The sequence below is a fragment of the Rhinolophus ferrumequinum genome, chromosome 17 (genome assembly GCF_004115265.2).
Source record: "Rhinolophus ferrumequinum isolate MPI-CBG mRhiFer1 chromosome 17, mRhiFer1_v1.p, whole genome shotgun sequence".
Lineage (NCBI taxonomy): Eukaryota > Metazoa > Chordata > Mammalia > Chiroptera > Rhinolophidae > Rhinolophus > Rhinolophus ferrumequinum.
This window is the reverse complement of record NC_046300.1, coordinates 22,334,428-22,352,192: the sequence shown is the minus strand read 5'-3', so window position 1 is coordinate 22,352,192 and position 17,765 is coordinate 22,334,428. Positions and strand designations below refer to the sequence as shown.

At 37.5% G+C, this 17,765-nt stretch overlaps 1 protein-coding gene and 1 non-coding gene across 7 annotated transcripts in view; one reads left to right on the top strand and one right to left on the bottom strand.

The window, feature by feature from the left end:
* The window catches only part of NEK10 (NIMA related kinase 10), a 192,433-nt gene that overhangs the window by 76,368 nt on the left and 98,300 nt on the right, over nucleotides 1-17,765 (bottom strand). For all 6 annotated transcript variants that reach the window (XM_033133041.1, XM_033133040.1, XM_033133042.1 and 3 more), the window contains 2 exons: nucleotides 750-879; nucleotides 138-208 (listed from right to left, as the gene is read on the bottom strand). In XM_033133041.1, coding sequence (XP_032988932.1) covers nucleotides 138-208; nucleotides 750-879 — 201 coding nt within the window. The remainder of the gene's footprint in view (nucleotides 1-137; nucleotides 209-749; nucleotides 880-17,765) is intronic.
* On the top strand, nucleotides 8,087-8,193 carry LOC117037350 (U6 spliceosomal RNA). The gene has a single exon (XR_004425499.1). It is a non-coding gene; the product is annotated as a U6 spliceosomal RNA (small nuclear RNA).

Here is a 17,765-nt window from a genome sequence, read left to right as displayed (position 1 = left end):
ATGGTGCACCAACATTTTTCTAGGTTTGAATTATTTTGAAGCCCTTCCTCTCAATGAATATTTTGCATAGTGAATGTTTGTACATATGAGGTATTTCTTGATAATTTCGGTATGGTCAACACTGTGAGACTAATTACCTTCTGATGGTATCTGTCACTTTTTCAGAGTAGATGCCTTCTGGCACTGGATCGTATACCGCCTCCACTATCTGCAAAACAAACAGAGTGGAATGACGGAAATAAAGGGGCCATTGATATTTTTGAGCAGTAACACTTGGCCACAACATGAGAGTTACTCAATAAGCATTATAACTTTGTGCACAAATTTTAATCATAAACAAAAACGTCCAACAAATAAAAAACTAACATCAATTAAACAGTTCTTGGACTTGGTGTTGTATTCGTCAAGATGAGCTAAAGTTAACCTCGCATTCATATTAATCACATGGAGGATAATAAAATATGCTGGATTGAGAGTAATCCAAACTACAATCAAGAGTAACAGACCAAAAGTAATTTCTTATATTTATTTCATAATTTTCTATGATAAATGAAGACTATTATAGAAAAAAATGTGCCATAGCACATTTAGAAAAGGGAAAAAATAAACTGGATCATGCAGTTAATAAAACAATGCCTCATTTTAATTGATAACTTTATTTAAAAAATCACAAAGGTTTTATTCAAGGAAAAGAGGAATGGCGTTTTTCACCGCATGAGACCCTTTTGACCTCTCTCAAGGTTTCTTACTTTTGTAGCCAGGGAAAGCATGTTGGTGCTGCAGAAAGGGGGATTCAGAGTGGCCATCTGATAAAGGATGCAGCCTGCTGCCCAGACATCAGCCTTCTCCCCATACGGCTCACTCTTCAGTACCTCAGGGCTGAATGAAAATAAAAATGTTAATAGACACTGAAAAGGGAAAAGAGTCAGCACAGAAAGAAGTCCAATTTGCAAGCTATAGTTGGAGACATAAGAATAAAAATTGAAACTCTTTATCACTATTTCAAGTAAACATATTGAAAAGTATCTTTGATCAAATATATGGTGATGGAAGGAGAACTGACTCTGCATGGTGAACACACAAGGGGATTTATAGATGATGTAATACGGAATTGTACACCTGAAATCTATGTAACTTTACTAACAATTGTCACCCCAATAAACGTTAATTAAAAAAAAAGTATCTTTGAATTCTCCCAGAGTCAGATGAATCAAGAAGCACAATTAAGCAATTCCAGATTAGGCACTAAATATCAATGAACCATATAAGCATGGCCTATTAAGTATCCAAGGAAATCTTTATTTCCATAAATAACCACCCCTCTGGGGTGGATGGAATTGTTGGCCTGAATTTTTTACTATTCTGGCGATTTTGTACATCTCACCCTTACCTCTTAGTGGGCAGTTAGCTATTACCCACTCTTGCCTTTGGTTGTAATTGAGTTGTCTTGCTTTGGCCAATGGAATGTGGAAGGGACAGTGCATTAGATCTTAACAAGTAGTGAATGCTTCCATTTGTCCCTCTAGGAGCTTGTGTCCATTACCAACAGAAGAACTTAATCCCAAGTAGATGCTGCCCCCTTCTAGCCTGGGTCCATAGTAAGACACCTGGAGAAGATCTGCCCCCAGACAACCCATAAACCTGCAGCTTAAAGAAGAACCGGCCCAGAAGATCCACTGACCTGAGAGTGAAAATAAATGCTTATTGTTGAATGCCACTGAGATTTTTTGGTGGTTCCTATGCAGCATTATTATGGGAAAGACTGACTGATACAGCAATTTCCTTTGATATTCAACTCTAATTTATAAGGGGAAAGACCCTTATAGGGGAAAGACCATATTTAAATATGTTGTAGGAAATGACAATATCCATCATGTCCAGTCTGAACAAGGATGCCATCAGCCTTTAAATGAAGTTAAGCTGTGAGGGAAGAATTTGACTTTTTTTTTTTTTTAATGTGGAGGAGAGTGTGTCATCCCCTTGGATATTTTGGACTAATAGAAATTTCCTCTATCACGTTTGTAGAATGAAACTCAGCAAAGTGTCAAAAGCACTGAATACTCCAAATTAAGTAGTTCAGTAATTCAGTTCTATAGTATGTACTTAAGACTGCACAGACCTCTCAATAAATGGAGTGGGAATTAATGGTTAACTTGGACCATGGACTAAAATATAAAGAAACTGATAAATCAATGTCAGGACAGAGTAGGTATAATTCAGTATTGACTGTTAAAAATAACCAAGGAGTTGCTATTACTGTGAGATTATGGAGAATTCCTGGTTTAAGATTTACATTATGTATTTGTAGAGGAAAATATGATTTCTAGCTCTCTCAGTTAAGCATTTTCATATTTGGTGTTTCTGAGTTCAATGACATGGCAATGGGAGAGTTTGGGGTAAAATTTCTAGGGCTCTGCTGGTCCTAAGTATACAAAACATGTCTCCTCTCAAAACCTGATCAACTGCTCACATTTAATAAATGCCTAAAAAAATAATGTCCTTGAGAAAAAAAAATGTCCTTGGCTCCCAAAAGACAAATTTCTCATGCTTTAACCTACTGAGAACTCAGAAAATTTGTTTCATATTTCCAAAAGCTCATGCAGCAGATGCTCTGAGTACTCCACCCATAGCCCTGCAGATCCCTTTTCTATTTCTTCTTCCCAGTGTATTTTCACTCTTACCAGAAAGCATCTGTATTTCTTTGGAGAATAACCTTCATTTTTTTCTAAACATAAACATATAATTACTCAATGTGGGGGAAAACACTTATAAGTTTACTCAACTTATTTTTCCCATCATTACGTCTCCTTTTCCTTCTCAACAGAGAACACAAACCCTTTTCCTTTCCACAGGCATGCCCCTTTGCAATGTGGCTTTGCAGTTCTCCCATCAAGATATGGAATTTACTTTTCCACCCTTTGAATCTGGGCTTGACCATATGACTTGCTTTGGCCAAGGAGACATCAGCAGAACTGAAGAAAGGAGAACCTTGAGAAGCACATACACTTTGGGGCTCACTCTCTCTTTCTGCCATTGAAAACGCTATGAACACAACCAGATGATTGAGTTCAGGCTTGCCTGCTGGATGACGAGCAACATATGGTCCAATTACCCCTGTCACTTCTACCCACAGCCAATCACCCACCAGACCTGTGACTGAAGCCATTGAAAACCAGGTGACTTCACCGGTCGAGATGGCAGAGTAGGTAAACACTGTACTTGACTCTTTTCATGACCACATCTAAACTGCAACTAAACTACAGAACAATCATTGAGAATCACCTGATGTCTAGCTGAACAGAAGTCCTACAACTAAGGACACACAGAAGAAGCCACCTAGAGACTGGTAGAAGGGGCAGAGATATGGAGTGGACTGGTCCCACACCCACATGTGAGGGATTAGGAGGGATATCTCAGGTGTGGAGGTCCCCCCTGAAGAGCAAAGGGTCCCAGCCCCACACCAGAACTCCCTGGGGTTCGTGTGCAGGGGAGAGAAGTCCCCATAGCTTCTGGCTGTGAAAAACAGTGGAGATTGTGACTGGGTGAGATGGAGGGTGGCTAGAGTCCCAAGCATTCCTCTTAAAGGGCCTGTGCATGGACTTGCTGATAGTCTCACTCACTCTGAGCTCCAGTGCTGGGACAGTGGTTCAAGGGGTGCCAAGGAATACAGGGAGGAATTGAGTTGTCTGGCAAGGGCTGGAGGGGCAGCTTTCTCCCAGACATATATGCTGGCAGAATCCATTGTTTCTTTGTTGAGCTCTCCCCACTTCCAGAATGCACACATAGGCAGCCACTGTAGCTTAGTCTCCATCAACCTGGCTAACACTCTTCATCCCACTCTGGTGATTCCCTGAGACCCCACCCTACCCAACTTGTGGGCCCACCCAAGCCGCTTCCAGTGGCTTTTCCATACAAATGGCCTGTCTTGGTTCATGCTGTGGACTTTCCTATAATCTCTCAAAGGTTCACAAAACCGAAACAAGCAGTATCTGGCCTCAGCATGCCCCATATTTCATGCTGAGCAGCACCAAGCCTGGCACTAGTGGTAGCCAGCCTTTGGTTTGTGGCTTGGCCTCTCCCAGGCACCTCCAAGTCCAGCTCAGGTGGCTGCCTTCGGCAAACTGCTTTGTGGATCATTCCAGGTGGTCCTGGGTGGGGCACAGCCTGCGGCTGAATTTGGCCTATGGTGGCACCCCTCCCAGGAGGCTCCAAGGCTGGTATGTCTGATGGCTGGCTTCAAACAAGCTGGAAAACCATCAGGCTGCTTCCTCGGATGACATACCCAAAGGACACACGGGGCAGGCATCAGAGCCCTGCTAAAGTGAATGCTGCTCCATGGGGTCAGCCTCTGCACAACAGGTCCTCCACTGTAGTCACGGCCAGTCCTAACAACCAATCAGCCTGAGGGTCAATCCCTCCCAGTGATGTGCAAACAGCAACCAAGACTCAAGTATAACAGAAGGGCACACACGAACCACACAAGGGACACACGTGGCGTACCTGGCTGACCAGGGAGATTGTGCCACTGGGTCCCATAGGACACCTACTACAAAGTGACTCTAAGACCAGGAGATGTAGAAGCCCTACCTAAACACACAAAGGCAGCCAAAATGGGGAGAAAAAGAATCATGTCCTAAAGGAAAAAAACAGAAGAAAGCTCCAAAAACTGAACTCAACAAAATGGAGACAAGCAATCTACCAGATGCAGAGTTGAGAACACTGGTTATAAGGATGCTCAATGATCTCGGGGAGAAATTCAACAAAGAGATAGAAAACATTAAAATGGAGACAGAAAACATAAAGATCCAGTCAGTAATGAAGAATACAATGACTGAAATAAAGACTATATTAGAGAGAATCAACAGTAGATTAGATGAAGCAGAGGATTGAATCATTGACTTAGAAGATAAGGTAGCAGAAAACACACAGCCAGAACAGCTAAAAGGAAAAAGAATTCAGAAAAATGAGGAAGTTTAAGGGGCCTTTGGGACAACAAGCATACCAACATTTGCATCATGGAAGTACCAGAAGTAAAAGAAAGAAAGCAAGGAATTGAAAACCCATTTGAAGAAATAATGACAGAAAACTTCCCTAACCTGGCAAAGAAAATAGATATACAAGCCCAAGAAGCACAGAGTTCCAAACAAGATGAACTCAAAGAGGCCCATACAAGACACATCATATTTAAAATGCCAAAGGTTAAAGACAGAGAAGCAGCAAGAGAAAAGCAGTTAGTTACATTCAAGGGAACACCCATAAGGTTGTCAGCTGATTTCTCTACGAAATTTTGCAGACCAGAAGAGATTGGCAGGAAATGTTCAAAGTGATGAAAAGCAAGGACCTACAACCAAGATTACTCTCCCTAGCAAAGTTATTATTTAGAATCAGAGGACAGAGAGAGAGCTTCCCAGACAAGTAAAAGCTAAAAGAGTTCATCACTACCAAACCAGTATTACAAGGAATATTAAAGGGACTTCTAGAAGAAGAGGAGGAGGAAGAGGAGGAGGAGGAGGAGGAGGAGGAGGAGGAAGAGGAGGAGAAGAAGAAGAAGAAGAAGAAGAAGAAGAAGAAGAAGAAGAAGAAGAAAGATTAAAAAAATAAATAAAATGGCAATAACTACATATCTATCAACAATTATTTTCAATGTAATTGGACTGAATGTTTCAATCAAAAGACATAGGGTGGCTGAAAGGCTAAGAAAACAAGACCCTTACATATGCTGACTTCAGATCAAAAGTTATACACAGACTGAAAGTAAATGGATGGAAAAGATAGTTCATGAAAATGGAAATAAAAAATAAAATGCAGAGGCAGTAATACTTATACCAGACAAAATAGACTATAAAACAAAGACTATAACAAGAGTGAAGAAGGACACTTACAGCTATTTATTTGAAGAACCTCAAAACACTACTTTGAAGGGACATGAATATCCCTATGTTCATTGCAGCATTATTTATAATAGCCAAAATAGGGAGGTAACCTGGGTGTCCATCAGTGGATGAATGAATAAAGAAGAGGTGGTAGAAATATACAATGGGATATTATTCAACAATAAAAAGAATGAAATCTTGCCATCTGCAACAACATGGATGGACCTAGAGGGTATTATGATGAGTGAAGTCAGACAGAGAAAGACAAATGTCATATTATTTCACTTATATGTGGAATCTAAAGAACAAAATCCACAAACAAATAAAACAGAAACAGGCTCACAAATACAGAGAACAAACTGATGGTTGCCAGCTGGGAGGGTGGTTAGGAGCTGAGTGAAAAAGGTAAAGGGATTAAGAAGTACAAATTGGTAGTTACCAAATAGTCATGGGGATGTAAAATATAGCATGAGGAAAATAGTCAATAATATTGTAATAACTGTATATGGTGTCAGATGGGTACTAGATTTATCAAGGTGATCGCCTAGTAAGCTATTCTTCTTCCCCAAAAATAAGACCTAGCTGGAAAATCAGCTCTAATGTGCCTTTTGGAGCAAAAATTAATGTAAGACCCAGTATTATATTATATTAGGCCCGGTATTATATTATATTATATTATATTATATTATATTATATTATATTATATTATATTATAAAATTATATTATAAGACCGGGTCTTATATTAATTTTTGCTCCAAAAGATGCATTAGAGCTGATTGTCCAGTTAGGTGTCATTTTCGGGGAAGCACAGTATATAACTGTTTAATCACTATGTTGTACACCTGAAATTAGAATAATATTGCATGTCAACTATAATTGAAAATAAAAATAAAAAAACATTTTTAAAACAACAGCCTTTGGGAAATATGGCTAAAGTCACAGCTTGCAAATACCATATAGGTTTTTTTGATGATTATTGTTTAGAAAACCATTGTAAAATAATTCACTGTCTTGTAATAATTTCCAGTTTCTCTACTTAAAGTGAGCCCAACCATATTTAGAGAAATACAAACTTACAGCTAGCAATGTTTCATTTAAGAGAAAGAAGTTAAACAGTACACACACACACACACACACACACACACACACACACAAATTTAAAATGGGTTTTATTTTTCCCAAACAAACAAACAAAAATATTCTGTATTCAAAAAAGAAAATGCTATTCCTACATGATTTGATCATCTAAAATCTTTTACTGGCAAAAATAGAGCATAATTTACATCATATTTAACAAAAATAGGACCTCTTCTGGCAAAGATTATAACATCTACAATTAAGTATATATAAGTTATACTTCACTAAAAAAAATTTTTTTTATTTATTATCACTGCCCTAATATACAGCATGATGACTATAGTTAATGATGTATTATGTACCTGAAATTTCTTAAGAGAATACATCACAACATTCTCACCACAGTAAAAGGTAATTATGTGAAGTAATGAATACGTTAATTAGATTGTGGTAATCATTTCACAATGTACACATATATCAAAACATCATCTTGTACACCTCGAATATATACAATTTTTAATTGTCAATGATACCTCAATAAAGCTGAAAAAATTAAATGTAGCTAGAAGTAATGTAGAGTTAGGTAGACGGCAAGGAACAATGCATATTTGTTACAAATATTTCAATAAATAATTAAACATAATTCATAATTAGCATCCTTTGCAAGGGACTAGAATAAAATTTATCTAAGGACTATCCTCTATTTTAAAAACGCATAATTTCACAAATTGATAGTGAAAACAAGATGGAAGAAAGATGAGGAAGAAAGGATGCTTTATCTAATTTTTTAAAAAGCCAAACTGTTTAGATTTTAAAATTCCATTAGTAGTCCCTCACTGACACATAAACAATTAAATTTCTAATTGCCAACCCTTCTTATTTACTCACTAAATGAGGTAAACAAAAAAATATTGAATCTAGATGTTTTTCTAAACATTAAAATATGAAAATTTTGTTAATTTATAAATAATTCAATATATATGATGAGTTATTTAAGTTGAGAGGGGGTATTTCTTTCCTTTAAATGCAACAAAGTGAATGAAATTAGATGACATGTTAAAAGGCTTTTCATGAAGACAAGTATATTCTTTCCTACAGTAGAAATGTTGTCATCTTTGTTAAAAGTTTGATTATTGTGCTCAATTTGTCAGCACATATACTAAAATTAGAACTACACAGCAAAGATTAGCATGACCTCTGTACAAGGATGACATGCAAATTTGGGAAGCAGTCCACATTTTGGAAACAGTAAGGTGACAGGAGAAAGGTACTATGCACGAGGCCTAGACTCTAGTTAATAAAGTTGTTTCCCATGGAGGTAAAGACTAACAATTCTAATACTGCTATACGTGTGTACGGGAATTGAACAATTAAGTAAGTGGACGGCAGATAGCAAAAGCCAGGTTTCTCACAGTGAAAGTTTACAGATAAACAAGGAAGGGAGAAGGGGTACCTCTAGTAGAGATAATAGATTACAGCTGGAGACAACAGTATGAACTCATGTTTAGCTTAATATTGCTGCAAATGGTTACATATAGAAATGTTTACAGATATGTGCATATATACAGGTTAGTATGCACGTATATCTCCTTGCTCTGTCAGCTGAAAAAATCTTAGAAGTGATTACACTCCAGGAGCAAAAAGCACACTTAGCACCAGCGCTTGGTTTTTAACACCATTTTCCAATAAAAGAAATCAGGACTCCTTGGAAAAATGACTAATTCTAGGACTGGGGCAAGTAATATATTAAATGAGTCTGGAGCATTTTGTAATGCCAGGAAGTTAATGTTCAAAAGCAAACAAACAAAAACAAACAAAAAACCCTCACAATGACGGGAGCATGTCAGAGACATTTTAGACTGAATGTCTAGATCTGGGGTTCACAAGCGATCTGGGCTGGACACAATACATTGGGAGTGGTCAGCACAGAGAGGCTGACAGAAGGACACAGAGCTTGAGAGGGCAGTAGGAGAGATAGTACCTTCAGGGGACAGGCAGGTTTCACCTCAAGCCAGGGGGTGAAGTTTCAGAGAAGAAATTAAGAGGAGACTGCTATCTCAGAGGAAATTCCAGAGATAGAAATGGAAGAATTGGGGGGAGGAGACGAAATGGTGGTGGCTTACGGCCAGTGGAGAAGAGATCCAGGGCAGTGTTAGGGCCAACAGCACTCCCACCCTCTTTGAAGCAAGGGCCCAGCTTGGCACTTGCCCCCGGCCACACTCTCCATAGCCACTAAAGTGACCTTTCCATAATGCAAACCTGTCCACTTCCAGGGACAAGATCACATTCTGCCATTGCCCTGTGAGTCTCAGCCATTAAAACAACAACAACAAATAATGTAAAACCCTCCTTTGACCCCAAGTCCTCTTGTAAGTACCATTCTTTTCTCCATTCCCAAACAAAGGCTCTTGAAAGAATAACTCCTTTTGGCCTTTTCCACTTCCTCAGCTACCATCCATTCTTTCACCCCAATGCAGACCAACTTCTATTACCATCTCACCACTGAGATGGCTTCTCCTTAGAACACCAATGGATTGCCTCACTTGCTTTATTTAGGTGACTGTCTTGCAGTTTTTGACACCATTGACCAAGACTTACTTCTTGAGACATCGCTATTGTTTTCATTCATTCAATAAATATTTCCTAGACACCTCCAAAGTACCATGCACTGTTCTACCTACTTGGAATACATCAACAGACAAAGACACCTGCCCTCACGGAGCCTACCTTCCAGTAAAGGTTGGGGAGGGGATGGGAAGATATAAAATAAAATAAAATAAAACAATTGAAAAGCAAATTATATAGCATTTCAGTAGGTGATAAATGCTATAGGAAATAGAGAACTTGAATTAGAGTAAAGGATGTTGGGAGTGAATGTGGGGAGGTAGGTTGCAATATTAGAAAGGATGGTCCCTTCCTCCCTCTCAAATCCCATATGATGATACTTCTTTCCTTAATCCACATGTTAAATGATGCTTTTCTTCTCAGGCTTCATGTTCTCCTTGGATAATTTCATTCACACCAAGGATTCCATCAATACCATATGCAAACAATGCCCAGATCTAATCTTCATCCACTTGCCCCTCTCTTTCCCCACAGGGCGCCCCATCCTGTGGCAGGCTCTGTCACAAATCATGGGTTCTTTGTTAGGGCTAAAGTGCTGCACTCTGTGAATGATTTGGCCATTTTATAAATCAGAGCCGAGGCCATATCTGATGTTAACAACCCTCATACTCTGTTAAATTTCCTGGGTTGTTTTTAAGGTGTCACAAGAGGGCTGGGGCATCTCTGCAGACAAAGGCCGGAGCTCTTGCACCCGAGAGAGCGTCAGCTCCAGCGTGGTATCTCCAACCCCAGAGCTTCTGTTCTTCGTAATTGGTGGTGGGACCCATGACTGTCTTTGCTCCCACAATACGTCCTGAAGCAAACATTTCTTTTCATTTTTCTAGTTCCATCTCTGCTTCCACTTGCACTTCAAGCACTCCTTCAGCTTTTAAACATGTGTGTAGCTGTGCATGGGTGTGTTCGTGGGCACATAGGTGAGCTTTTTCTTAATCTGAATCTGGGGCTGGCTGCTCTGCATCCTATTGACCCTTTCTGATGTAAGATCCAGCATTCCCAAGGCATCTGTCACTTGAGTAATTCCTGGTGTGTCCCTGTTATCATCCTAGGGAACCAGTGTTAAACTTAACCTTCCAAATGCTAGTACTTTACAGAGAAGATAAAATTAATTTATTTGTTTACATATACCACTAATGAGCAGAAAGAAATACTAGGGCTGAGGCATATTTATTTGTTGAATGGTATGTGAAATTGAAGAAATTAAAACTTTGACAGAAATTGAAAAATTATCACAGAAAAAGTGTCTCATTGGCAATATAATGATATAGTATCTTGAAAGTGGCATTTGGAGATATCACAAAAAAAATTTTTTCCTTAGCAAATCTTAGACAATACTAATAAAAGAATCTTCAGAAGTTTGGGAAATAGTGAAGGCTAAATGTTTGGAGACACATTTCTCTTATTGAAATAATTCACTCAGTAATATTCGCTTCACTGAGTAAAGATAGAAAAGGGATTTTTGCATCCCACTGCAGTGTATTAATTCTGAGTCTATTAAAAAGTACATTTAGTTCTCAGTTTCTGGTTATCAAACTTCTATCTCCCCAGACTGCCTTTAAAAAAAAAAAAAGGAGAAAGAAAACTAACTTATCATTGTTGAATGAAAAAGAAACAAAAATGTAAACTTTTAAAGAATATAAACCATCTGTCTGAGGACACGAGATCTACAATTTTCTCAATCAAGGAGGCAAACATCCATAGGAACTCACGAGGATGAAAATCTGACCTGAAGTAACATAATTAAGTCTATAAGTCAATAACTGTAGTTTATGTGGACTGGAAGAAAATTATGCCGTATCTTGGAATGATTCAAAATTTAGAGCACTTAGCAGTATAGGATTGCTAAAACACACACATACACACAGTGCATGTGCGTGTGTGAGTGTGAGTGTGTGTGTGTGTGTGTGTGTGTATGTGTGCATGCGCACGCCTGTCAGTACATGCTTATGGCTGCTAGAGGTGGGATAATTTTTCCAAGAAATGGCTCAGAAAACAGTCACTATAGTGGGATGGGAGTTACTAAGAATGAAAGGGGATGAGGTAAATTGGGAGAACTCTGGGGAAGTAAGTGGCTCGGTGCATTTTCTGGAGGAGACTGAGCCATATGATACCCAGATACTCGGTGAGATGAGCAGAATTTAGCAGAAAGGACTCTGGGCAGAATGATGAATGTGGTTGCAAGATCCATCCATGTTCTGATCTTTTTCAATGAGGCCCTACTTATTGTAAGTACCGAAAGGCACTGATAGAATATGGTCTAGTCCCACTACAGTGACAGAAGTTAAAAGGTACTGTATTGTGATCAGCCCAGTGGTGTGCTCCATTATGGACGGGTGAGGGGATTGAGCTGGAGGAGAAACAGAAAGGCAGGGCGAGTCTTCACTAATGACATGACCAAGGAAATGGGGGAAAGAGGAAATCCACGGGAATGACTGCACATGGGAAGGAGGATGAGGCAGGGAAGACCCCTCACCTTCCAGGCTCCCAAGCTTCTGGCTTGGGTGGCAGGATGGATATCAGTCTCTTTAACATAGATACAGGGGGAGCAGGTGGAAGGGAAGAAACTAGATCAATTTGGAAGACATTAATTCATGCCTGTGAGATCCATAATTAGGGATATCCAGTGGGTAACACCATTCTCTTGAAGCCTTATTCTCAAAGGTTCTGTAACCTGGCAGCAAAGAAATATTCTCAGCTCACAGATGCCTGCTGCCATTAAGCAAATAATTCAAAAGATTTGATATCTAAGCAGCTCTAAGTTTGCTCTCAATATGAAGTTCTTACAGAGAGAAAAGAGAATTAGATGACACACTGAAGAGCCATGGGATAATATACTATTCCGCTGAAGGAAACTGGTCTCACCTTTATCACAAATCTTAGAGCCTGCCTGGACCTAGGTTGCATCTAGGGTTGGCAGCTTTAGCCAATAAAAATCCAGCTTTAGCCAATAAAAATCCAGGACACCCAGTTAAATTTCAACTACTAAAAAACTAACATGTGAGACATATTTATACTAAAAAAAAAAAATACAATATTTGGGACACACACTGATAAACTATTATTTTTCTGCAATTCAAATTTCATTGGATGTCCTATGTTTTATCCTAGTTGCAATGTTATTTGCTTACTCTGCTTTGTTAGTGCTGAAGTCATGCTTCTTGTAGAAAGGCACACAGAAAGCTACTTAGGCATTAAATAAGGTTTTCTGTACTCTCTTTAGAAAAAGTAACAACAGCAGTGTATTTATATGGGGCATTTGGGACATTTCTCTAAAAGCATCACATTTCTCTCATTTATAGGAAGGCATATATTCACATGTCTTAACACCAATGAAATCAATGATTAGCAAGTTCTTTTAAATATAAACAGTGTCTTAAAGTACAAAACACATATGAATATATGAAACATTAAGTCCAGGCTCTATTTTTTTTCAGCAATGAGCATATATTATCTGTCAACATTTTAGTTAAATAATAAATAAACTAACTATGATCCATTAGAATAGCCTCATTTAGTTCCATAGGTCTAGGCGAGCCATGACTGATTTCTAAATGCCAAACCTTGCCATTGGATCACCTACCTCAAGTGGATTGGGTTTTGGAAGATGTTATGATTCAGTCCCCTAAGTAACATTTTATGAACTAGAGTGGCAAGATACTCTGCTGGAAGAATTATCAACATATTTTCCATGAAAAAGTGGTAGAGGACTCCTAAAACTAAAACTGACCCATTATTTCTGCAATTAATATAAAACTTTTTTAAGCTAGGGAAGCATTTTATATATATGTATGTAAAACCTCATGATAGTAAAAAGAATAGATTGACACTGTCTTATGGAAACCAGTATCTGTGATTATCAGTGTGACTACTAATCTACTTTTTAAGGATGTGTTGTTTTAACTGGAACATGAAAAGTCAAGTTAGACTCAATTTTCATCTCCCCACTAGGACCAGTGAACGTTGCCCAGATGGCACAATTGATTTCCGATCATTTTATATGACAGTGCAATTTATTTAAAAAATCTGTTCATGAGATCATATATGTGCAAGTGCCACGAGAAATACTAAGTGCTATACAAACGCAAAGTGGCATTATTATTATAGAGAGAGATCCGTCACCTTTCATGGGGATTGTGACAGTAAGTGGGTTAGATAAAAAACAGGCAGCACGATAGACATAGTAGTGAAGATGGGACTGTCATATTGCTGAATGTGAATTCCTGAATTCCTAAATATTTGACCTTTAGTCTATTCAAGTCAAAGTCTTTACCACCCTCAGTGAAAAAAGTTGGTAGTTGTAACAGAGGTGTGGGGCCATCTTTTCCAGCAGATCCAGTTGGAAATAAATATGTGTGATCTCCAATGTGATATATAGATGATATATTACAGAATGGTACACTTGGAACCTATGTAATTTTACTAACCATTGTCACCCAATAAATTTTAATTAAAAAAAAAATATGTGTGATCTCAAAACACTAGTGGCAGCCTACTCTCACCCTGTCCCACTCATGTCAACCTCCCTGCTGAGCTTTGCCCCTAGATCGTGGCAACCCTTATCTAGCATGTTCACTCCCTTTATGCCCGGAGCAATACCATCCTTTAACGTCTGCATCACATTCTGCCTATTGGGTGAAACCTTCCCTTACCACGCCAGCAAACACAGATGATCTGACACCAAATTCTGAAAACAGTACAGCCTGTTTTGTTTCGGAGTGATATTTCATTAAGTGTTTTAGTCATAAATGGATGTGGTATCTTGTCAAACACTTTTTCTGCATCTATTGATATAATCATATTATTTTTGTCCTTTATTTTGTTTATGTAGTATATCACATTGATGTATTTGAGTATGTTGAACCACACTTGTGCCCCTGGGATGAACCCCACTTGGTGGTGATGTATAATCTTTTTAATGCATTGCTGCATTCGATTTGCTAGAATTTTGTTTAGGATTTTTACATCTGTAGTCATCATAGATATTGGTCTGTGATTTTCTTTTTTTGTGTTGTCCTTACCAGGTTTTGGTATCAGGGTAATATTGGCCTCATAAAATGAGTTAGGGAGTATTCTCTTTTTTTCAATTTTTTGGAAGAGTTTGAGTAGGCCTGGTATTAGATCCTCTTTGAAAGTTTGGTAGAATTCACTTCCATCTGGTCCCGGACTTTTGCTTTCCAGAAGGTTTCGGATGACTTATTGGTGATCGGTCTATTTAGATTTTCCAATTCTTCATGATTCAGCCTAGGAAGGCTATATATTTCTAAGAACTTGTCCATTTCTTCAAGGTTACTGAATTTGGTGGCATATAGTCCTTCATAGTATTCTTGGATGATCCTTTGTATTTCTGTGGCATCCGTGGTAACTTCTCCTCTTTCATTTCTGATTTTGTTTGTGTCTTTTCTCTTTATATCTTAGTGAGTCTAGCCAAAGATTTGTCAATTTTATTAACCTTTTCAAAGAACCGGCTATTTGTCGCATTAATTTTTGTCTATTATCTTTTTGTTCTCTATTTTATTTAGTTCTGCTTTTATTTTTATTATTTCCTTCCATCTGCTGACTTTGGGTTTCACTTGTTCTTCTTTTTCTAGTTCTTTAAGGTGTAACATGAGGTTATTTTCCTGGGATTTTTCTTGTTTCTTGAGATAGGCCTGTAATGATATAAATTTCCCTCTTAAAACTGCTTTCACTGCATCCCAAAAATTTTGGTAGGCTATATTTTCATTCTCATTTGTTTCTATGTATCTTTTTACCTCTCTTATTTCTTCTTTGATCCAGTCGTTCTTTAAAAGTATGTTGTTTAATCTCCACATATTTGTGGTTTTCCTTGCTTTCTTTTTGCAGCTGATATCCAATTTCAAAGCCTTATGATCAGAAAGCATGCTTGTTATGTTCTCAATCTTCTTAAATTTGCTGAGGCTAGTTTAATGTCCCAATATATGGTCTATCCTTGAGAATGTTCCAGGTACATTAGAAAAAATGTATAGTCTGATGTTTTAGGATGAAGTGCTCTATAAATGTCAATTATGTCCATTTCATCTAATGTGTCATTTAGGGCTGCTATTTCGTTATTTATTTTCTGTTTGGATGATCTATCCATTGCTGTCAATGATGTATTTAGGTCCCCTACTATAGTTTTGTTTTAGTTAGTTTCTCCCTTTAGTTCTGTTAGTAGTTGCTTGGTATATTTTGGTGCTCCCTGATTGGGGCCATAAATATTGATGACTGTTATGTCTTCTTGTTGTATAGTCCCCTTTATCATTATGAAATGTCCATCTTTGTTTTCTTGTTACCTTTGTCATCCTGAGTCTGTTTCATCTGATATCAGTATGGATACACCTGCTTTTGTCTGGATTCCATTTGCTTGGAGTGTCAATCATATTTTAATTTATTCAATAAATATGTATTGACCCCCTACTTACTATGTTGTCAGGCACTGTTGTAGTGAGCAAAACAGTGAACACAGCAGTGAACAAAACACACCAAAAAATCCCCGACCTCGTGGAATTTACATTCTACTAGTGGAGGCAACTAGCATATAAGTAAATAAACTTCTTAAGTGCTACAAACAAAACAGATTAGTCATTTAAAAGAAATAGCGAATCTCATGAGTTAGCATTTAACTGTTCTGTAGCATTAAGCAGCTATTTGACCTTTGAAGTTTCTCTCATTTCTACAAGAAAGAGAAATTTATAAAATATATTCCTGTTCTGGAATGCTGTATCCATCAATTAAGGTTCAAAACATCTTAATGACAGATACACACAGTTTTAAAAGGAAGATTAAATTCATTTTTCCATAGACTTTTAAAATCAGTGATGAGAAATATTTATTTATAGTAATTTCATTATTTTGATTACACTGTCTCCACAACCAATTTACTTTCAATCAAATTCTTTCTAAACTGCATGAAGCCTAACTGTTGTAGGGAAGCTCCAGAGAGAGTCATTGTGGGGAAGGAGGAAAGGAAGAGAAGACAGACTAGACAATTTTTTGGAGATATTCAGAATTTAAATTTGTGTCATCAATCCTGAAGTAAATCAACCCCAATGTGAAGAAAATACATATAATTGAGTTAAAAATGCAGCACTAAAATTGTACTTTTAAAAAGGAACTTGGATTCCTCCTCATCAGATGAATTCATGTGACTTTCCCAAGGTATCAGAAGGTTTTGTATGAGTTGTGTTTTTGTAGAACAGCTAGAAGTTTGAATTAAAGGGTTAGAACCATGAAGAAAGAGAAAAGAAATTTAGAAGAAAAGACTTAAAAGATCCTTTCACGAGGAAGAATAAGTAAAGGGTGGGTATTGGCCAGCTGCTTTGCAGTCACCAAACTCCGGAAAGAACTTCAAGTCATAAGAGCAGGACTTCAATTAGACATCCAAACACTTGGTTTTTTTTTGTTACGTTTTGTTTGGTTTGGTTTGGTTTTCTGGCTACAGAAATGTTCATAGGCCCAAAACAATGAAAAGAATTTATCAATCACCTTCCTTGGAGACTCTTTTCCCCTTAACCAGTCATGAAGATGGTAAAAAATTAAACAGATAAGCACTTGTTCAGTTTTGGCTTCAAGAAAGGACACAAATTAAATGTTCTTTTTCAGGTTTCTCTAATCCTACTGCTTTATAGTCGCTATTAAGATTCCTGTAATGGGAACCAATTAACTGTAAATACAGTGAGGAATCTAGGCAATTAATCAAATGGATTACATTCACCCAGTGATTACACTCTAGCCATCAAATGATTATCAGGCACTGCCTACTTTGAGTCACAAATGCAAATTATATTCAGATCCAACCACCTTGAAATTTTTCACTGTACATCAATTGCCATTTGTGTGTCACTAATGATGTTTTTTAAAAAATAGCTAGCATATAGGTTGACATCACACATTTTGTATTTGTATTCAAGCCAAATACTACCAGCTTTCAAAATTCAAGTACATAACTAAATAAATGATAGTGATTTCACAAAGAAGGATAATACAACCTCTCAACTACAATAGATAATTATATAAATGCTTTATAATATAAATGCTTATATATAAATATAAATATTATATATAAATGCTTATGTATATATATAAATGCTTATATAATGCTATATAAATGTCTAAATATAAAGTCACATAAAAGTGTGTACTCTTGCTCCTTAACAAAAGGCTAATTTTTAGAAAGGAGTCAAGCAACTTACATG